A 19,101-nucleotide genomic window follows, 5' to 3' on the forward strand; every position below is an offset into this window, starting at 1 on the left:
ATATATTGATATGTTCACCTCAAAAGAAAGCTGATTTGCCTAGAGGAAAGGGAATGTGCTTATTCAGAAATATTAGCTCTCAGATGATTTTTTGATATTGGCCTGTTGAAATGCAATCCATCTTTTTCAGAATACTTTTTTCCCTAAATAACTTATGCTAAGTTAACCTTTCATGGCTTATCAGAACTGAACTGGAATTTTGGCCTGATTAAATTCCATTCATTATCCTGTCCTTTACCTGCACCCAAAGACAAGATGCCCTTAGGTGGCTGTGAGGCAGCTATACAAACAAACTTCACACGGTGGATCAGTAAGGGTACCAGTGCAAAGAAGAGAAGATGTATTAATACTAGGACCACAGAATTTTAAACCAAAGTTCCCAAAGAGAAAACAATTAACTTTGTAATATATTACTAAAAATGTAACTTCATAAGATAAATAAGATCTGGGGATCTGATGTACAGCATGATAACTATAGTTAATAATAATGTGTTGTATACTTGGTTAATAGGGTAAATTTACTAAGAAAGATCTTTTTTTAATTTTTAAAATAGAGGTATAATTGACATAACATTAGTTTCAGTTGTACAACATAATGATTTGATATTTGTATATATTGTGAGATACTCACCACGATGTCTAGTTAACATCAACACCACATAGTTACAATTTTTTTCTTGTGATAAGGACTTTTAAGACTTATTCTCTTAGCAACTTCCAAATATACCATACAATATTATAACTATAGCCACCATGCTGTAAATTATATCCCCATTACTTTATTATTTTATAACTAGAAGTTTGTACTGTTTGACCACTTTCACCCATTTTTCTCATCTCCCAACCCCTACCTCTGGCAACCACCAATCTGTTTCCTGTATCTATGAGTTCAAATTTTTTTAGATTCCACATATAACTGAGATCATATGGTATTTGTCTGAGAATAGATCTTAAGTGAGATCACCATACAGAAAAAAGGTAACTGTGAGGTGATGGATGTTTTAATTAACCTGGCATTGTACACTTTAAATATATATAATTTTTTTGGTCAATGGCATCTACTACTAACTTTACACTGACAACTCACAAATCTATTTATGGCCCATAGCTTTTTCTTAAACTTTAAAATTAAACTTCTAATTAACTACTGCACACTTCTTCCCGGGTATTCCACAGGTATCAAAAAATCATCATGACCCCCCACGTGAACATATTACCTTTTCTCTCAAATTTGCTTTTTAAAAAATTCTCTAAAATTTTTTTTCCACATTGAGAAGAATGACACTGAAATTTATCCCATTAACCAAAACAAAAATCTAGATGTTGGACTTAACTGTCCAAATCCAGGTGATGATCAAATTTTCTCAGTTTTACTTCCTGTATTCATTTAAAATTACTTTCCTTCTCATCTTCCTCAACACTTCTTGCTCCATTACTTCCTTAGTTCAGGCTTCATTTTGATCCTCCTTAACCAGGTTCCCTGCTGCTAGTCTCATACCCTTAAGTGCATTGCTCTCCCGCTAGTGAAAGGACACTGTCCTGCTTAGAATCCTGCCGTGAATCTTCTTCATCGACAGGAGTCTAAACTCTTTATTTACTTTTCTAGTATCATCTTTTGCTACTTCCTCACATATGCCATGCATACATTCTCATACTTTCTCATACATTCATACATTCTCATCTTTGCACACAATGTTTCTTTTGCTTGGAATATACTCTTTCATCCACTTTCCACCAACTAAACTATTACTTCAACTCATTTAGCCGGTCACTAGGTGTTAGAGCATCTATTTAGGTCAATTCTCTTTAGCAGGCCTCCTTTGATCTCCCCCAACTAAACATACTTCTCCATATGTTCTCCTATAGTGTCATTTATATTTCTCTGTTCAACACATTTATCACTATTATAATTTTTTTGTTTACATGTCTGTGTACTCATTAGACTATGGAGCTCTTAGAAGGTAGAATCAGTGTTTCATTCATTTTGTTAGATAGTGGTACATTGGCACTTCAGTTTTTTAAATGACAACAATAACTAATTCTCAAGTGCTTCCTTTATGCTAGGTATTGCACATGAATAATCTCATGAAATAGATGAATGGCTAAATACATAAATGAACAAGAGAGTAATGAAATTGGTCATTACTCTAAACCTGAAATAGTTTTCAAATTTCAAAATTCTCTTTTTCACTTATAGTTAAAGACCCTTTTTAAGAGCTTTATCATGATATAGCACAAAATTCACCCTTTTACAGTGTACATTGCAGTGGTTTTTAGTATATTCACAGAATTGTGCAATCGTAACCACTATCTAATTTTAGAACATTTTCATTATCCTCTCCCCCACCTTGCTAACTCCTGTACCATTTGTAGTCACTTCATTCTTCTCACCTCTAACCCATGGAAACCACTAATTTACCCTCCGTCTCTATGCTTTGTCTGTTCAGGACTTTTCATATGTATGAAATCATAAAATCTGTGGCTTTTGTAAATGGTTTCTCTCATTTAGCATGACGTTTTCCAAATTCATCTATGTTGTAGTATATATCAATATTTCATTCCTTTTCATGGCTGAATAATATTCCATTGTGTGGATTTATACTACAATTTATTTGTCTATTCATCAGGTGATGGACATTTGGTTTGTTTCTACTTTTTGACTGATATGAATTATACTGTTATAAACAACATGAATATATTTTTGTGTTGGCACATATTTTCAATTCTCTTGGCCATAAAGGTTTTATAAGAAAATATTATTGAAGCTAAAAGTGCAAAAAACTTTACATATGGGGCTGGACTCCTGGAAAGGCAGAGGGAGGACTTCGATGAATCTAATTCTACACAAAAGCAATCGTGAAAATACTGGCAAACTATTAAAAACAAACATTTCAGAACTCTGGAAACCAAAGGCAGAGAACAAACTGAAAATTATGTAATCAAGAAAAACTACTGCATGTAAATAAAAACAGTGGTGTCTGTGATGACTTAATTTGGAGATACTCCATTCCCTTCCCAGCTCCACAGAAGCTATAAACAGATGGCAGCCTCAAAATCAACAGGGAGGATGCATCTCTTGGGATCTGTTGAAAGGACCACCACCTTCAGTGCACAGTAACGTTTTTACTAGTCTAATAGCTCCCTGTAAAGTACCATTCCCAGGGTGTTGTTGCTATTTGATTTGACTGAGAGATCAGCTCTATGGAAAAAAAAATCCTTGTTCCCTGGTTGTCAACAGAAAGAATAATAATTGGTTGAAGTTGTTAATGTCACAGGTACTTTAAGTTGTAATTTTAGGTGGAGCAAACAAGTGTCTGACCCAAAATTTAAAGGAAAGACCTGAAGAAATTAATGGCAATAGGGGATATTAAAAAGTCTTAATATATTGCCAAGGATCTAGAAGTCTTCACGTGTGCACAAGGCAGTGCACGCACCCAGGATAAACCTGGTAAAAGAAAGGGCCTTGGTCACTCATCTGTGTCTGACCTTGAATGGCTGCAGAAGCAGGATGTAAAAACTAAGACTGATTTGTAAATTGCCTAAAAATTTAAAGTGTTCCTTCACATACAAATGCCACTGGCAAAAGATACTTAAGGAAATATTATAACCAGTTATTGGCTGATCACTAAACTATGGTGACTCAAGGTGAACCCAAGTAAGCCAGGTTTAAAAATGAAAGTAAGAATTAAAAAAAAAAAAAAGGAAGCAGAGAAGTCAGTGGCTATATGTTTTAGGAAATATAGAATCTAAAGAAATAGTCTAGGAGAGTTGCTAAAGAATAAGCAGCAGAAATGTAAAACAAACAACAAAAAGAAACTTGGGTAGAGAGGAAAGAAAAGATGAAAGGGGAATAACTGTCAATAAAGAAACTCGAAACATATTAAAGAAATGGGAAGCATGAGTGTAGTGTCTAGAGGTCTACACTCGGGTGATAAAACCATAAAGACATACGAGGGAATGATTATCATAAAAGTCAGGATAGTGACTACTTTTTAGGAGGGGAAGACAATTGTGATTGGGACTGCAGTAGCTGGCAAAGTTCCACTTCTCGATCTGAATGGTAGTTTCAAGGGCATTTGTTTTATAATAATTCATTAAGTCATATATTTGTTTTGTATGGTTTTCTGTATACGTTATTTTATTTTTCAATTATCTATGTTTAAATAAAAGGAAATAGAGGTTATCTGATCAAGAGTTGCTACAATATATCTAATGAACAATTTTCAGCAAAAATTAATTTTAAAACTTTATAAATATGTAATTTGTATGACAATAATAGCTCAAAGGAAAGAGGATTGAAGAGAGCTATATTAGAGCAAAGTTTCTATCCATTATTGGAATTAAATTAATATTAACGTGAATTATTTTAAGATCCATATTGTAATCCCCAGAGTAACTACTAAGAAAATAATTTAAAAATGTATAGTAAAAAAAAAAAGATTTAATAGTACGCTAGAGAAAAAAAATATATAACAAAAAAGGAATTAATGGAGGACGAGAGGGGCAAAAGAGATATAGACATATAGAAAACAAATAGTGAAATGACAAATCTAAATTCTACCATATAAATAATTATATTAACATTAATTGAATTAAACACCCTAATCAAAAGGCAGAGATTGTTCCAACAATCTCTGGATAAAAAACACGATCTATCTACATACTGTCTGTAAGAGACATACTTTAGATTAAAAAAACACAAATAGGTTGAAAATTAAAGGGTAGCAAACCAAAAGAGAACTAGAATGTCTATATGCATATAAGATCAAATATATATGAAGACAAAAATATTACAAAAAATTATTGGAGAAATGATGGATATTTTATAACAACCAAAATATGAATATATTAGGAGAAAATGTTAAAATTACAAACATATATGCACCTAACAATGGAGCCCCAAAGTACATGAAAAAAAAAACTGACAGAATTAAAGTGAGAAATAGATAATTCAATAATAATAGTTGTAGACTTCAATACTCCACTCTCAATAATGGATAACACAATTATATAGAAAATCAGCAAGTATGTAAAAGATGTGAACAACTCTATCAACCAACCAGGCCTAACAGGCATCAGAATACTCTACTGAACAAAACAAAATCAGATTATACATTGTTTTCCAGTGCATGTGGAACATTTTCTGGGATAGACCAGATATTAGGCTGTAGGAGAAGTTTTACTAAGTTAGAAAAGATTGAAATTACATAAAGTATGCTGGCGAATCATAATAGAACTAAATTAGAAATCAATAACAAAAGAAAATTTTGAAAAGCCACAACTATTTGGTAATTAAACAACACATTTCTAAAAATCCATGTGTCAAAGAAGTCACAAGAGAAATTAAGAAGTATTTTGAAATAAATGAAGATAAAAATCTAATATATCACAACATATGTAATGTTGCTAAAGCAGTGGTTAGAGGAAAATCAACAGGCATTAATGATTATGTTAGAAAAGAAAGAAATGATCTTCAATCAATAATCTAAGCTTTCACCTTAACAGCCATAAAAAAGAAGAGAAAACTAAGTGTAATATACACAGAAGGAAAAATATAATAGCTATCAGATTGAAAATTAATAAGTAGAAAACAAAAATATTGTTTTAAACAAAAGTTTGCTCTTTGAAAAAACCCCCAGCACTTGCAATATATAATAGAGAAAAAGAAAGAGAGAGTGAGAGAGAGAGAGAGAGAGAGAGAGAGAGAGATGAATGATTACCAAAATTAGGAGTGAAAGAGAATACATTAGAATTTAACTTGTCAGAAATTAAAAGGATTGTAAGAGAATTCTAAATTCAACAATTGAGATAAAATAGACAAATGTCTAGAACATAGAAAAATAAGTTTACCAAAACTAACTTAAGAAGAAATAGAAAATCTGAATAGATCTACAACAGGTAAAGAATTAAATTTGTAACCAGAAATATTTCCAGAAAGAAAAGCTCAGGCCTAAATGGTTTCATGGGTGAACTACGTCAAACACTTAAATATCAATACTCCACAACTCTTCCAGAAAATAAAAAAGAAATATTTCCAAATTCATCCTATGAGGCTAGTATCATCCTGATACCAAAGCCAGACAGAGATGTTGCAAGAAAAGAAAACTGTAAATTCATAATCCTTATTAATATAAACATAAAAATCTTTAACGAAATAATAGCCAACAGAATCCAACAACATACTAAAAGCATCACACACTATTACTTACATCAGATTTATTTTAAGAATGCAAGGTTGATTTAACATCTGAAAACACATTAATATACCATATTAATAGAATATAGGATCAAAACCACATGATCATCTTAATAAAAGTAAAGTGTTTAGAAAAATACAATAACTATTCATGATAAAGACTCTGAATGAACCTGGATTAGAAAGAAACTTTCTCAATTTGCTAAAGACCATCTACAAAAAACCTACAGGTAATATCACACTTAATGATGAAACAGTGAAGGCCTTCACCACAGGATCAGGAGCAAAGCATAGATGACTGTTCTTGCCACTTTATTTCAACATCATACTGCAGTTTCTAGCCAGTGCAATCAGGCAAGAAAAAGAAAAAAAATCACATAAATAAATACCTGATATACCCCAAATTGACCAAGGAAATGTGAATACTGGATGCCCTTGGCTTTGTCATCATCTATTTGAATAACTGAAAAAAATGACTTGAAATCCTTGGGATTCAGTTTTCTTATTTTTAAAATGAGAGAGTTCTAAATATCTGTGATGCTGTAATATAGGTGGCTTCAGTTTAAAGTAATTTTTTGATGACATTGACCATGATTGGCCAACAAATACTTATGGAATACAGCAGGATTGCAGATATTTAACCTTCCTTTCTTCATTCCAGACACTCAGATGGCCAGCGACATAAAGTCCTCTTTTCAAACTTTACTTCTTTAATGCCACATTGTTCCTGAAACATTAATTTTCCTTCTGTTTCTTAGGATTGTAGCCTCATAAAGGGATCCATTTTACCAACAGGTTAGCCCTATCAGAAGAGCGAAGCTTAGATACAGGGGCAACATCTGCAGTCTGAGATAAAAACTGAAGGAATAAACTCCTATAGATCTTTTGCTACGTTATTGTTCTTCCTCCATATGTGTTTGACATATGAATGTCAGCATTATTTCTGGGAAACACTGCAGTTGTCAAGTGCTATAGACCTTGCCGTGTCTTAGAGTCTCAAGTTTTATAAAAACAATTCTTACGTATTATCTCAAAATGATTTTTGCAATTATCTTCACTTTAGTTTGCTTAGGACCAAATTAATCACTAAGTCAAATAAAATAATTCAGGGAGAAATTTGATTTGATGTAGGAGGTAGTTGCTTTCAACATAAGTAGTTTCACACTGGAGACCTTGCTCTGTTGACCTTGGCTCTGCATTTGATGAATTTGGCTTTGAGTCTCGGCTGGCTCCATGGTACTGGGCAAGCCACCTCTTTCTTTTTCTTAAAATAGAGGTAACAATACCCACTTATAGAGTTGTGAGAAATTACTCCATAATAAACATCGCGCTTTGTCTTGTGGCAAAATACAACACAAAACCTACCATTCCAATTATTTTTAAGTGTACAGTTCAGGGGCTAAGAACATTTTACGTTTTTGTGTAATTATCACCATCATCCATCTACAGAACTTCTTCATCGTCTCAAACTGAAACTCTCTACCCATTAAACACTAACTCTCCATTTCACCCTCCTTCCAGATTCTGGTAACCATCAATCTACTTTCTGTTTGAATGTTTTCTTGTCTGTTTGAATTTGAAACTTTAGGTACCTCATATAATTGGAATCGTACAGTATATGCCTGGCTTGTTTCACTTAGCATAGTGTCTTCAAGGTTCATGCATGTTAAGCATGTGTCAGAATTTCCTTCCTTTAAGGCTAAGTAATATTCTACTTTATGCATATACAATATTTTGTTTATCTAGTCATCTACTAATGGGCACTTGAGTTACTTCCACCTTTTGGCTAATGTGAATGAAGCTGATATGAACATGACTATACAATTATCTGTCAAATATCTGCTTTCAATTCTTTTGAGCATATACCTAGAAGTAGGAATCTCTTAATAGAAATATGTAGCTTTTTCTATTTCATTTCTTAGAAGCTACCAACAAATTTGGGGACCAACATAATAAAAAACTGTCACTTTTTTCCTCTTAAGAAATATTCTGTTGACCCTTGAACAACACAGAGGTTAGAGGCACCAACCCTAATGCAGCAAAAACACTGTTTTTGATCTGCAGTTGGTTGAATTTGAGCATGTGAAATTCACAGATATGAAGGGCTGGCTGTATTTACTGAAACAAATCTGCATATAAGTGGACATATACAGTTCAAACTCATGTCATTCAAGGATCAACTGTATATCATTTACGGTAAGTTTTAGGGATACTAAATAATACAGTAGTATTCAGGGACTATTATAGCTACAGCTGAAAACAAAAATAATTATATTATTCATTGGAAAGCACAAAAATAAATCTGAGTATAATTTTACTGCTCTAGTAATTAAAAATCGAAACAATATTATTGAGAATAAATCACACTGCCACGATTAAGACATCCAGGAAAATAATTACATAAACAGAGATTGTAGGAAGACAGATGACAGTAGTGTCGGTTTATGAACTGGTAAGAAAAGAAAGAATGTCATTACTAAGAAAGATGTGATGACAATTCATATGGTAAAGAGCCCACAATGGTAATGCTTAGGAAGTAATGGTAATAGTGACCTATATGCTGCTTTGAATTGAACACAGTGTTTAAAAAGTGTGAGGGCAGAGCAGATGTACTTACACAGATACAAGCTGACGTTGACAAGCTGGAGCAGTTAAAGCCTGTGTAAAAGCATTTTGATAAATTTTTCACGAAGCACTTCATATCCTGATTTCACTTTAGGAAGAAAAAAAAGCAACTAAAGACAGACTGTTAAATAATTCTTTTAATGTTGGTTTTCTTCATATCCCCATTGTCAAATGCTCTCTGTCTATGTTCACTACTAGCATGTTGAAAGGTCACAAAAAGACGTCTCTCCTGTACAATAGTCTTCGATTGCTGTGAACACAGCTATCATGTTCTAGGTAAGCATTCTCTTCTCCAGGTGACATGCTCCCTTTATCTAGTCCTTTTATGTCAAGATTTCCAGGCTCTCCATTACCTTGATAACTTGTCTCTAAAGTCAGTCCAATTTGTTATTTTCTTTTTGACAATAGAGCACCCAAAACCACACTCAGGCTTTCAAATGTGGCTTGACAAGTGCATAATACAGAGTGGCTGTTACTGTCTGTTCTAGAGAAGATCCTCCTGGGATGTGGCCTGAGAAAGCTTAGGATTGTTTGTCCTATAACCTCATTGTTAGCTTCTGGTTAAGACCCCTTTGGATAACTTTTAAATCTTCTTCATATCAGATTATGGTAATTCATTCAATTTTTGGCCCTTTTGTTTCTGTTAAATTGAAACCAAAGGCTAATCCTGTCATCCCTATGCAATATATGCAATATATCAGCTATTTTTGCTAGTATATGTCACCACAAATGTGATAAAAGAAGCGAAAGTAACAAAACCCGAGATTAGTATTATAAGGTCCTATGCAAGATGCCTACAATGTCTTATTTAGTTATCACATCAATATTATGGATTATTATAACAATTACAAAACATCATTACCCCTGTTTTACAGATAAGGAAACTGTGGCTGACACATGTATAATCTCAGAATTGAAAGCTAGATGTGTCTAACGTTTGTCGTCTTAACCACTTTGTGCCCTTCCCATAGGCATGCGACAGATTTTCTTACCAATCACTTGTAAAATGATTGACTAGGATTGAGCAAATCAGGGATCTTCTGAGGTGGCTCAGTCTTTACTGTAAGGTTGTTTGGCATATGCCTCTATTACCCAATCCATGTTTCTCTGATTTTAATTTTTTCCTGTAAGCCTGTTGTGATATGCTATGTTAAATGCCATCCTAAATATAATTACATTTCTCTGATATGTCTGTCTCAAGGATTTCAAAGAAGAAAATATAGGTTGTTCTACATATGCCTTTATTAGTAAATCTATGCTGGCTTCCTATTTTCTAAATCATCACAAACCATCCGTTTAAAAATTCATTCTGGAATTTTTCCAAGGATTCACATTAGGTTAACTACTGGTAAGTTTTAGAATCCTCTCTTTGGTAAATGGAGATAATATTTACCTCTTATGGGGGTACTTTTTCCACGGTTCCTAAAATATTACCAACAGTGATTCTATAATCATAACTGAGTTCCTTCAGATGGAAATTAATTAATTTTTATGATTTCTTCTTATTCATGGCAGTTACTCAGTTTTGGATATAGCTTGAGCTTACATAGTTTGCCATATTCTTTATGTATTCCCAATTAAATTAAGTTTTAACTCACAAGGCTATTACACATCCAGGAATTACCTTAAAGCCTAATGTAAATATGGCTCCTAGGCATTCAGGGCTGCCACTAGCTCACGTAGTACTACTTTTGTACAAATTAGAAAAGGGTGCCCTTTCCTTAATAAAAGTTTATTATATTATCATGTAACCTAAGTAACTGATGGCAAAACCCAGCCTAACGTGGCGCTATGGCTCTGGCCACACACACACACACACACACACACACACACACACACACACACACCCCTCCATACTTTGGCCCAATCTCACATAAGACAGAATAGTTTTAGACAGTGTCTGCTTTGCTCCAGCCAAACTTCACAGAAAAAACTGTGGTGCTACCTATACCCATGCCAGCAAAGGTCGAGTGGGGGGTTTAGACTTCCATCTTCATGAGGCTGTAATGAGGTGCTCCAACTCCCCCACCAAGGTGATACCAGAGAGGGCCAAGTAGGGAACTGGGACTTTCATTGTGTGAGGATTCCCCTTCCAGGTAGTGCCAGTGGAGATCACATGGGGAGCTGGACTTCCACCCCACCCAGCATCCTGCCCCCTCCTTGCACAGGTGGTTTCAGAAAAGTAGGGAGTCAGATCTTTCATTATTAACCTGTGGTACCAAGGCTACCCCCAGTGTGGCATCAGTGGAGCTCATATGGGGAACCGGAACTCCCACCCCCACCAACAGTAATGAGGAACCTCAACTTCAGGTATCAACAGAGTTCGAGTGGAGAACTTGGACTTCTACATCGACTGGCATAAAGGAGATGATGCCTCTTATTCCTCTGCTGGAGTGGTGTTAAAGAAATACCAGCTAGAACAGAAGGTTTAAATAATACCCATAGTCTCATAACATAATTAAAAAAATGTTTAGGTTTCAATTGTCATACTAAGGCCAGGAAGATTTAAAATTGAATGAAGAAAGACTATCAATAGATGTCCACACTGAGATGACGGAGATGTTAGAATTATCCCCCCAAACTTTATAGTCACAACAACAATGCTTCGAAGAGTAATTATGAACACACTTAATATTAGTAAAAAAAAAAAGTCTCAGGAAAGAAATTGAAGCTATAAAGAAGAACCAAACAGAAATTTAAATTTAGGAACCGAAAAATATAATAGCCAAAATATTAAGTTTAGTGGATGGATTTAGCAGCAACTCTGTATCTGTGATGATGGAAAGGTTTTATATCTTGATTATCACAATATTTTGCTAGTGAAATTGTACTATACAATTTTGTAAGATGTTATCATTGGTGGGAGCCTGGGTAGAAGCTATATAGGATCACTCCATATTATTTTTACAACTATATGTGAATACAATTATATCAAAATAAAAATTTAATAAAAATAATAATTCCACCATCAGATAATAAATGGGTTAGAATGTACAGATGCTCTTTGAATTACAATGGAGTTACATCTTGATAAATTTAAGATGAAACTATCATAAATCAAAATGTATTTAATACACCTAATCTACCAAACATTATAACAGCCTAGTTTACCTTAAACATGCTCAGAACACAAAATCCAAATAATGCTGGCAATGCAGTGCACTAGAGCATTGGTTGTTTACCCTCATGATGTGTGCCTGCGCTGCCCAGCATCCTGGGACTATTGCATCACATACCACTAGCTGGGAAAAAATAAAAATTAAAAATTCAAAGAATGGTTTTTACTGAATGCATATGGCATTTTCACCATTGTAGAGTCGAAAAATTGTAAGCTGAACCATCGTAAGTTGGGGACCATCTGTAAAAATAAACTAATAATGTGGTCCTTTACTTTAAAACCAGTTGTTAAAACTGAGTTAATGCCTGAGATAAAATAAACTAATAATGTGGTCCTTTACTTACTCTAAAACCAGTTGTTAAAACTGAGTTAATGCCTGAGAATAAGCAGAACCAAGTTAATCTTCAAAATTTTAAACTTCTGTCATGATGAACCAGGGTCTACGTGTGCGGCAGTGAGCAACACACACTTTAAGAATGTACTCGTGGGTGTGGACTCGAGGACCTGAGTAGGTATCACTGTGTATGAGGCTCCTGTATGTCCCATTTCCCTGCCTGATGGGTCACTGCTATTGTCACTGCAGAGGAAGGAAGGCATGAGCCAAGGAACTTGGTGGGACTTTCCTCTTGTTCTTCTCTGATATGCAGCATTCTTGTTGTCTAATTCTCTGGGAAAAGCAGGTAGTTTCTAATGACCAGACTTCTCTCCTAGATATCGCCTCCTGCCTTTCCAGCACATTACCGCCATCACAATTCTTTATAGCCACCCTGATTTAGTTAAGACATGAAGGGACAGGAGCTGACCATAGGAAAAGGCATTTAAAATACAATTTTGACATGCCATGAAACACATATGAATGTATTTTCATCATCTATCTTTTACATCAGCTTTAGCTCTAGAAATGCAACAGTTCTGAAACTTATATTTAGAGAAAATAACTACTCATTCATCTTAACAAAAAAGAAAAAAATGTTTTCTAGGAAGTGTGAAGAATCATTAACTTCATTGATTCTGAACAAAAAATGTAATTGCCCAAGACATAAAGCAGAAACATATTTTAAGTCATTTGTGAGCAAAATGGAAAGATGCCCTACCAATCCATTATCACCAGAATTAAATAGTATTCAAACGACCACATGTTCTCTGACTAAACAAATAAGGTACAAACAATAATAATTAGGACTGTTGGCAGTCAAAAGCTTTTCCAGAATCGTGCTCATATACTGCAAAGATGACTTCTACCCTCTTTCATTACCTTTGTGCTATGGTAAATTACAGCAATTTTTTTTATGCCTTGAGTGAGAAAAAATGGAAAGATAATATTCACCCCTTTGAGGATGGTTTAACTTATCTATAGAGAAGCGCTGAACCGTCATTTACTAACACATAAAAAGGAATACAAACTTTCTGGTCAAAATGTTCTGTATTATGGTAGCAGTATAATCGATTATACATATTCTGTTGTGGAAAATCCCAAGATTCTGATGAGCAATGTGTATGAAACACCAGCTAGGGGATTAGATAAAATAAATAAAGCTACTTTCATACGCTGCTGTCTGGAGAGCTAAGACTCGTCTCTTTTCCTTCTCCCAATCCACCAATCCCTGGGCGCCTTTCCTCTTCTCTGGGTCTCTACTGACTGGCCTTTGTCTCTGCTCTAATGAAAAAGGCACTTATGCTCTGTCTTGCTCTTTCCTGTATCCAGTGTTTAGGGAAAGCGTCTGTTTCCAAGATGAGGAAGCGCGACTCAGTCCCGAGGAGTGCCTGCAGGGGGCGATCGACGCCGAGGAATGAACAGAAGGCTTTGGCTGTACTGGACGTTCCACACCTCTTGTAGGACACGCCTGAGGCAAATCTCTTAAGAAAGATGCCTTCTAGGAAATTCGGGGTGATTAGCTCGAATCAAGTTGTTAAAGGTTTGCTATTGGTAACTTAAAGAATCAAAAGGTGTCAGGGGACTGGATTGATGTGCTCGTCTTTTCTAAAGCTCTCATTTTACTGATGAGGGAGTAACTGAGGCTCAGAGGAGCTCGGCGTTCTAACTAGCTAGTTAGCGGCACCACTGACGCTGTAACTGAGGTCTACTAACAGCCTGCCCCGCGCTCTTAAACTCCAGATGGCCCCTGCCTGCTTTTATTTAACAGACAAATATCTAATGCTAAAAGAACATTTCCCTCTTTTGAGTTAGCAGTTTTGGAATTTAAGCCCAAAGTGGTGAAACTTATTAGGGGAAAACAAGCACAAATTGAAATAAGATAGAATTAGGAGTATATTGCCATATCCAAGAATTTTTATAACAACCATAGGCTCTGATGGTAAAAATAGTTAATGAGTTAGTTTTCTTTTTAAAATTAATTAATTTATTTAAAAAATTAGCGTATCTGTCTATTGTCTTTAAATGTATTTAGGAACAAGGAGTTTTTTTCCTGGAGAATTACATATTCATGTTATCATTTTGGGAATTTTATTATTATTTTACCCCTTCTCTATTTCTGATCTCCACCCAGAACAATTAAGTTAGGCTCTCAGAGTATTTTTAAAATTTGGTTCTAGAAGCAGCGGCATTACCTGAGAGCTTGTTAGAAATGGAGAATCACAGGCCCCATTTCAGGCCTACTGAATCAGCACCTGCATTTTAACAGGATTCCCAGGGGATTCTTATGGGCATACATGAAAGTTCTAACCAAACACCTCTAAGCCCTCCATAACTCTGGTACCACCTAGCAAGAGGGCTTTGTCTCTTATTCCTTGTGACCAGCTGGGCTCCTAGTTCTTACCTCTGTGTTCTTGCTAAAAATGAACTTTAGCATTTCCCCTTGAAAAGAAGAGAACATTATTACTAGTGCTTTAAAATCAGGCTGGAAGAATGATGAATAAAGGAGTTCTTAATGAGTTTCCTGTGTATTTTTTTGTGGAACTTTTTTTATTTTTTAAATGTGAAAAGACGCTATGTTGATATTATACAAGGAGGGTTTTAATGTTGTAATAAAAAACTCACGGGAGCTGAAAAAACCAGTTTCTTGGTGGATTCTATTCCCAGTCCTTGACTCACTCACTGGTAATGAATTAGGTGCCATTAACAGGCACATGAACTCTGTCAGCTTCCAGGAGACAGGATACTTGGTAATAACCTAATATTCACAGAGACCTTATCTTCTCTTTGTTTTGTTTTGTTCCACTACCAAGTAGAAAACTGTGTTTTGTATACAAGTGCCTAAGGATCCTTGAAACAGTAACAGTAGATAAATATTTACTGAGTATCCACTGTGCACAAAGTACTGTCTTATATCCAAATGTTTTTCTAATTAGTTAAAATAGTTAATATCGTATTGCTATCAAAGCAAGGTGTAGGTAGAAGAACATCTTTGCATAAAATCATATATCCATTTACTTCCCATATTTCTAGAGTTATCAATTTTGGGGACAAATGACTTGCCCATAGTTCTCAGAGGAAACAGACAAATAAAAGGATAATAAAAATACTGGATGATAAATGCTTGGCTAAAGGTTTCTACCAGGAATTGTTAAACTGGGTTTCTAGTGCAATTCTACGCTGACAATTTGGATTGATGATTCTGTTTGCTTTCAGATAAGATGACTAGTGGTCCTCTAGACATGAGGCTAGAACTGGTAGACTGAATTCCGGTGTAACTACCTACATCTCTCTTGAATAACTTCTTGCCCTTCTGATAAAAACCTAGCCAAATTCATTTTGACTAATTGCTAAATGTTAATTATTTTTAACTGACTTTATATTCTATGTATTAGTAAATATATTCTACTCTCTTCTGGGAGCACCAAAGTCTAGTTCTACATTAACTCAAGCCTATTAGGGATACAGATTCAGACTGCTAATATTTCTGTGTAGCCTGACAGTCAGATGTTGGAAGTTATAAATTGCTAAGTTAAAAAGTAACAGAACAACGAAAATATATTTTTCTGTTACCAGGGATCCAAGCTGAGAAATAATAAGAATTCTTTGCCTAGTCTCCTACCCCCAAATTAGCTTGCTTATCTCCTCCACTATCTCCCAGCAGCTGGCACTCCACTCCCATCCTCCTACTTATTAGATATAATTTTCAGCAGCTGTCTGAGAAAAGTTGTACAGCAACTGCCAATCTCTGGGTTTTGGTAGCATCCATAAGCTGTTCAAATAACTTAGTGCCAGAATCTTCCTCTTGGTGAGCACTAGGATACAAGAAGTTCAAGCCTTAATAAAAGCCTGGTCAAAATGGCTTAAGTCTTCCAGGTACCCAAAGCTTCATCATCCCTCTCCTCCTAGTAACAAGGTAATTAATCAGGAGACTATATAATGGTCAATGATAGGAGGTCTTATGGTAATTGGGAATTCTTAGAAGCAAGACTTCTGAGGTTATTTATGGTATGATTACTTTCTGGAATGTCATGGATTGTTGGTGATGTCCTTTTAACATTCATTTAGAAGAGTCTCTATCTGTGATGTTTGAGGGTCTTCCATTTCAGGTGGCTGGGGCCATGTAATGGAAAGGAGGCTGAGTTGTCTCTCTAAAAGAGCTGACTTGCCAACTGCTGCCTTCCTTCCTGCTGCTGGCGGGAGGTGTTCATCATTATAGAGGATGGTGGTAGCAGGTCCAATCATTCCATTCTTCCAACTTGGCCCAAGTTCTTTAAAAAAACTATTTCACTGAATCATAACATATATGCAAAAGAGTGCACAAGTTATAAATTTACAGCTTGAATTATCACAAAGTGAATATACCCATGAAATGGACTCTCAATCAAGAAAGAGCGCATTACAAGTATCCCAGAGGCTCCCTGCCAATCACTACCTCCTTCCACTCCCCAAGGGTAACCACTATCCTGGCTTCTAACACCGTAGGTTTTTTTGGCCTGCTTTTAACTTTAGATAAGTGGAATCATAAAGTATGTATTCTTTTGTGTCTGGCTCCTTTCACTCAACATGATGCTTATGATATTCATCCTGGTTGTTTGGTGTAGCTGTAGTTTATACAGAGATGTAAGTATTCCATTGTATGCATATACTATTATTTATCCATTGTATTGCTGATGGACAGTTTAGTCATTTCCAGTTTGGGGCAGTAATAAATAATACTGCTGTGACTATTTTGTATGTCTTTTGGTACACATGTGCATGCATTTCAATTGTATATATACCTAGGAATGGAATTACTGGCTTATAAACTATGCGTTTTGGGGAAGTGACAGTCCATCATGTACCCCAAACATCCTTGCATGTCTTTTCTGAGTGTGCCAAACTTCAAGCCACATCCATCCCTGATACTGAGTAGTTCCTGTAGCTGGTCACATAGAAACAAAGTAGGTCACAGCCACCATGGTGTGACTGCTGCTTGCTCTTCAGGAGAAGCAGGGGGACTGGCTTGTTTGCTGCTTACTACAAAAGGTGCTGAACTCTGGGCCCTGTGTTCCACAACCCATTGTATGAGTGGCTTCCGCCGGGGACCATCATGTTGCCCAGTGGGTTTGGGAGACAGGGGAACCAGCACATCCCTCTGATGTTCCTGCTGTTTGCTATGCTGTGAGTCATAAACTGTCTTGCTCAGTCTACTTTCGGCAAATGTGGAGTTGTGGCAAGCCACCTTACTTGTCAATGCAGGCATCTCCTTCAGGGTCTTATTACTCCTTGCTCTCCTCCATGAGGAGGGGTGCTCACTCTGCTGTACATTATACTAAGATACTTCAGCTCTCAAGAGTTCTGCCCTGACAATGCTTAGTCAGCTGCAGTAGGTGACTTAACAATTTCCTCAAGCAGTATAGGAGATATCTTATTGCCCTTCTGAGTCAAGCTTTTTAGAATTTGCTATGACTAATATTTTATTGCCCATTATGTGCATGATACTTTCATATTATGAAATAGAATAATTATATGACAGCACTGTGAGGCAGGTATTATTTTACAGATTAGAATGCTGAAGACAAATTAAGGGACACATTTGATTTTATACAACTGTGATAACAATGGTTACTATAATATATAGCAATAAACCCTAGTGCTTCATTGTGAATTGTCTCATTACAATGCTATGAGATAGATATTATTATCATTCCCGAAGAATAAATCAATAAGTTGACATATATTAAAGTTAATTCACCTGCTCACAGTTACACAAACAGTAAGTGGATAGAGCTGAGGTTTCAATCCAGGGTGAGACTGACATCCAAGCCCAAACACCAGGCAGTAATTATTGTCTAATCTGGTAAGTGATATAGTCACAGCTTGAACCCACATCCTTCGAATCCAGAACTGGTGCTCACTCTGCTATCCATCTTGCTAAGACACCTCAACTCTCAATGACAATTGACAGCTTGTTTGAGTTCCCATCTGTCACGTGATTGAATGAGCAGTGAAATGACCTATGATCAGGCAGAGAGAAAAAGAGAGAGGAGAATGGGAGGTGTGTGATTCTTGTACTAGATCATTAGCTTCCGAATAACAGGTTGTGCACTGAATACAAAATTGCATTCTGAAGGAGAGTTCAAATCCTCAGAAATCTAGAATAGATGGCTTTTAAAGGTTACCTTTCTCATAATCATCATCTGGAGCTCCAGGGAAAGTAGTTCGAGAAGGTCAGGAGGGGTGTATGTGTACATGTTTGTAGAACTCAAATGAAATGAATTCTCAGAAAGTCAGCAGTCCCTCATTTTTTTTTTTTTTTTAAATCTCACTATGCTAAAGTGGCCTCAACCTAGATCCAAGAGACTGGCCTCCGAGAGGAACAAGTATATGATTAACTTTTTACATCGCCCCAGTTCTTGGCCACTTGTGGGGCTATGCTGACTCTCCATCTCTCCATCATAACCTAAAAGTGAAAACACTTTTTCTACTCACTCCCGCCACCCCCACCTGGTGTCAACATGTTTTTTTGGGGACATCACACTATTTCTCTAACTCTGAATGTGATAAAGGGGAAACTGTCTAACATTTGCTCAATTGCCATTTCAAGAAACCAATTCAAAGAGATCCTTGGGAAAATTATTTATATATGTGTTTATAAAATCAGCTTCAAGTCCCTCAACATATTAAAATCCTGTATTTTGATGATATTTCAGTTTCCCTTTAAATACTCATTCTTAAATGTGGCTGGGGGATTTTGGCAGATAATGGGGGAGGGGCTTACATGGCTGTTCAGGAGGAAATTCCGAA

The 19,101-nt window shown here is 35.7% G+C and overlaps 2 protein-coding genes across 17 annotated transcripts in view; one reads left to right on the plus strand and one right to left on the minus strand.

Annotated features, from left to right (window-relative positions):
* Positions 1-14,832, plus strand: part of LOC107196272 — a 126,133-nt gene extending 111,301 nt beyond the window's left edge. Inside the window, exon 9 of one of the 2 annotated variants that reach the window (XR_001517667.2) lies at positions 13,645-13,728. Coding sequence is in view for 1 of the 2 variants with exons in the window: in XM_015595681.2 (XP_015451167.1) it covers positions 13,645-13,776 (132 nt within the window). In the remaining variant the exon portion in view is untranslated. Of the gene's footprint in view, positions 1-13,644 lie in introns of both variants that reach the window. The other variant, XM_015595681.2, reaches the window with a different exon arrangement.
* DLGAP1 (DLG associated protein 1) overlaps positions 1-19,101 on the minus strand; it is a 798,454-nt gene that overhangs the window by 177,926 nt on the left and 601,427 nt on the right. The window lies entirely within an intron of this gene.

Source organism: Pteropus alecto, unplaced genomic scaffold (assembly GCF_000325575.1).
Source record: "Pteropus alecto unplaced genomic scaffold, ASM32557v1 scaffold146, whole genome shotgun sequence".
Taxonomy (NCBI): Eukaryota; Metazoa; Chordata; class Mammalia; order Chiroptera; family Pteropodidae; genus Pteropus; species Pteropus alecto.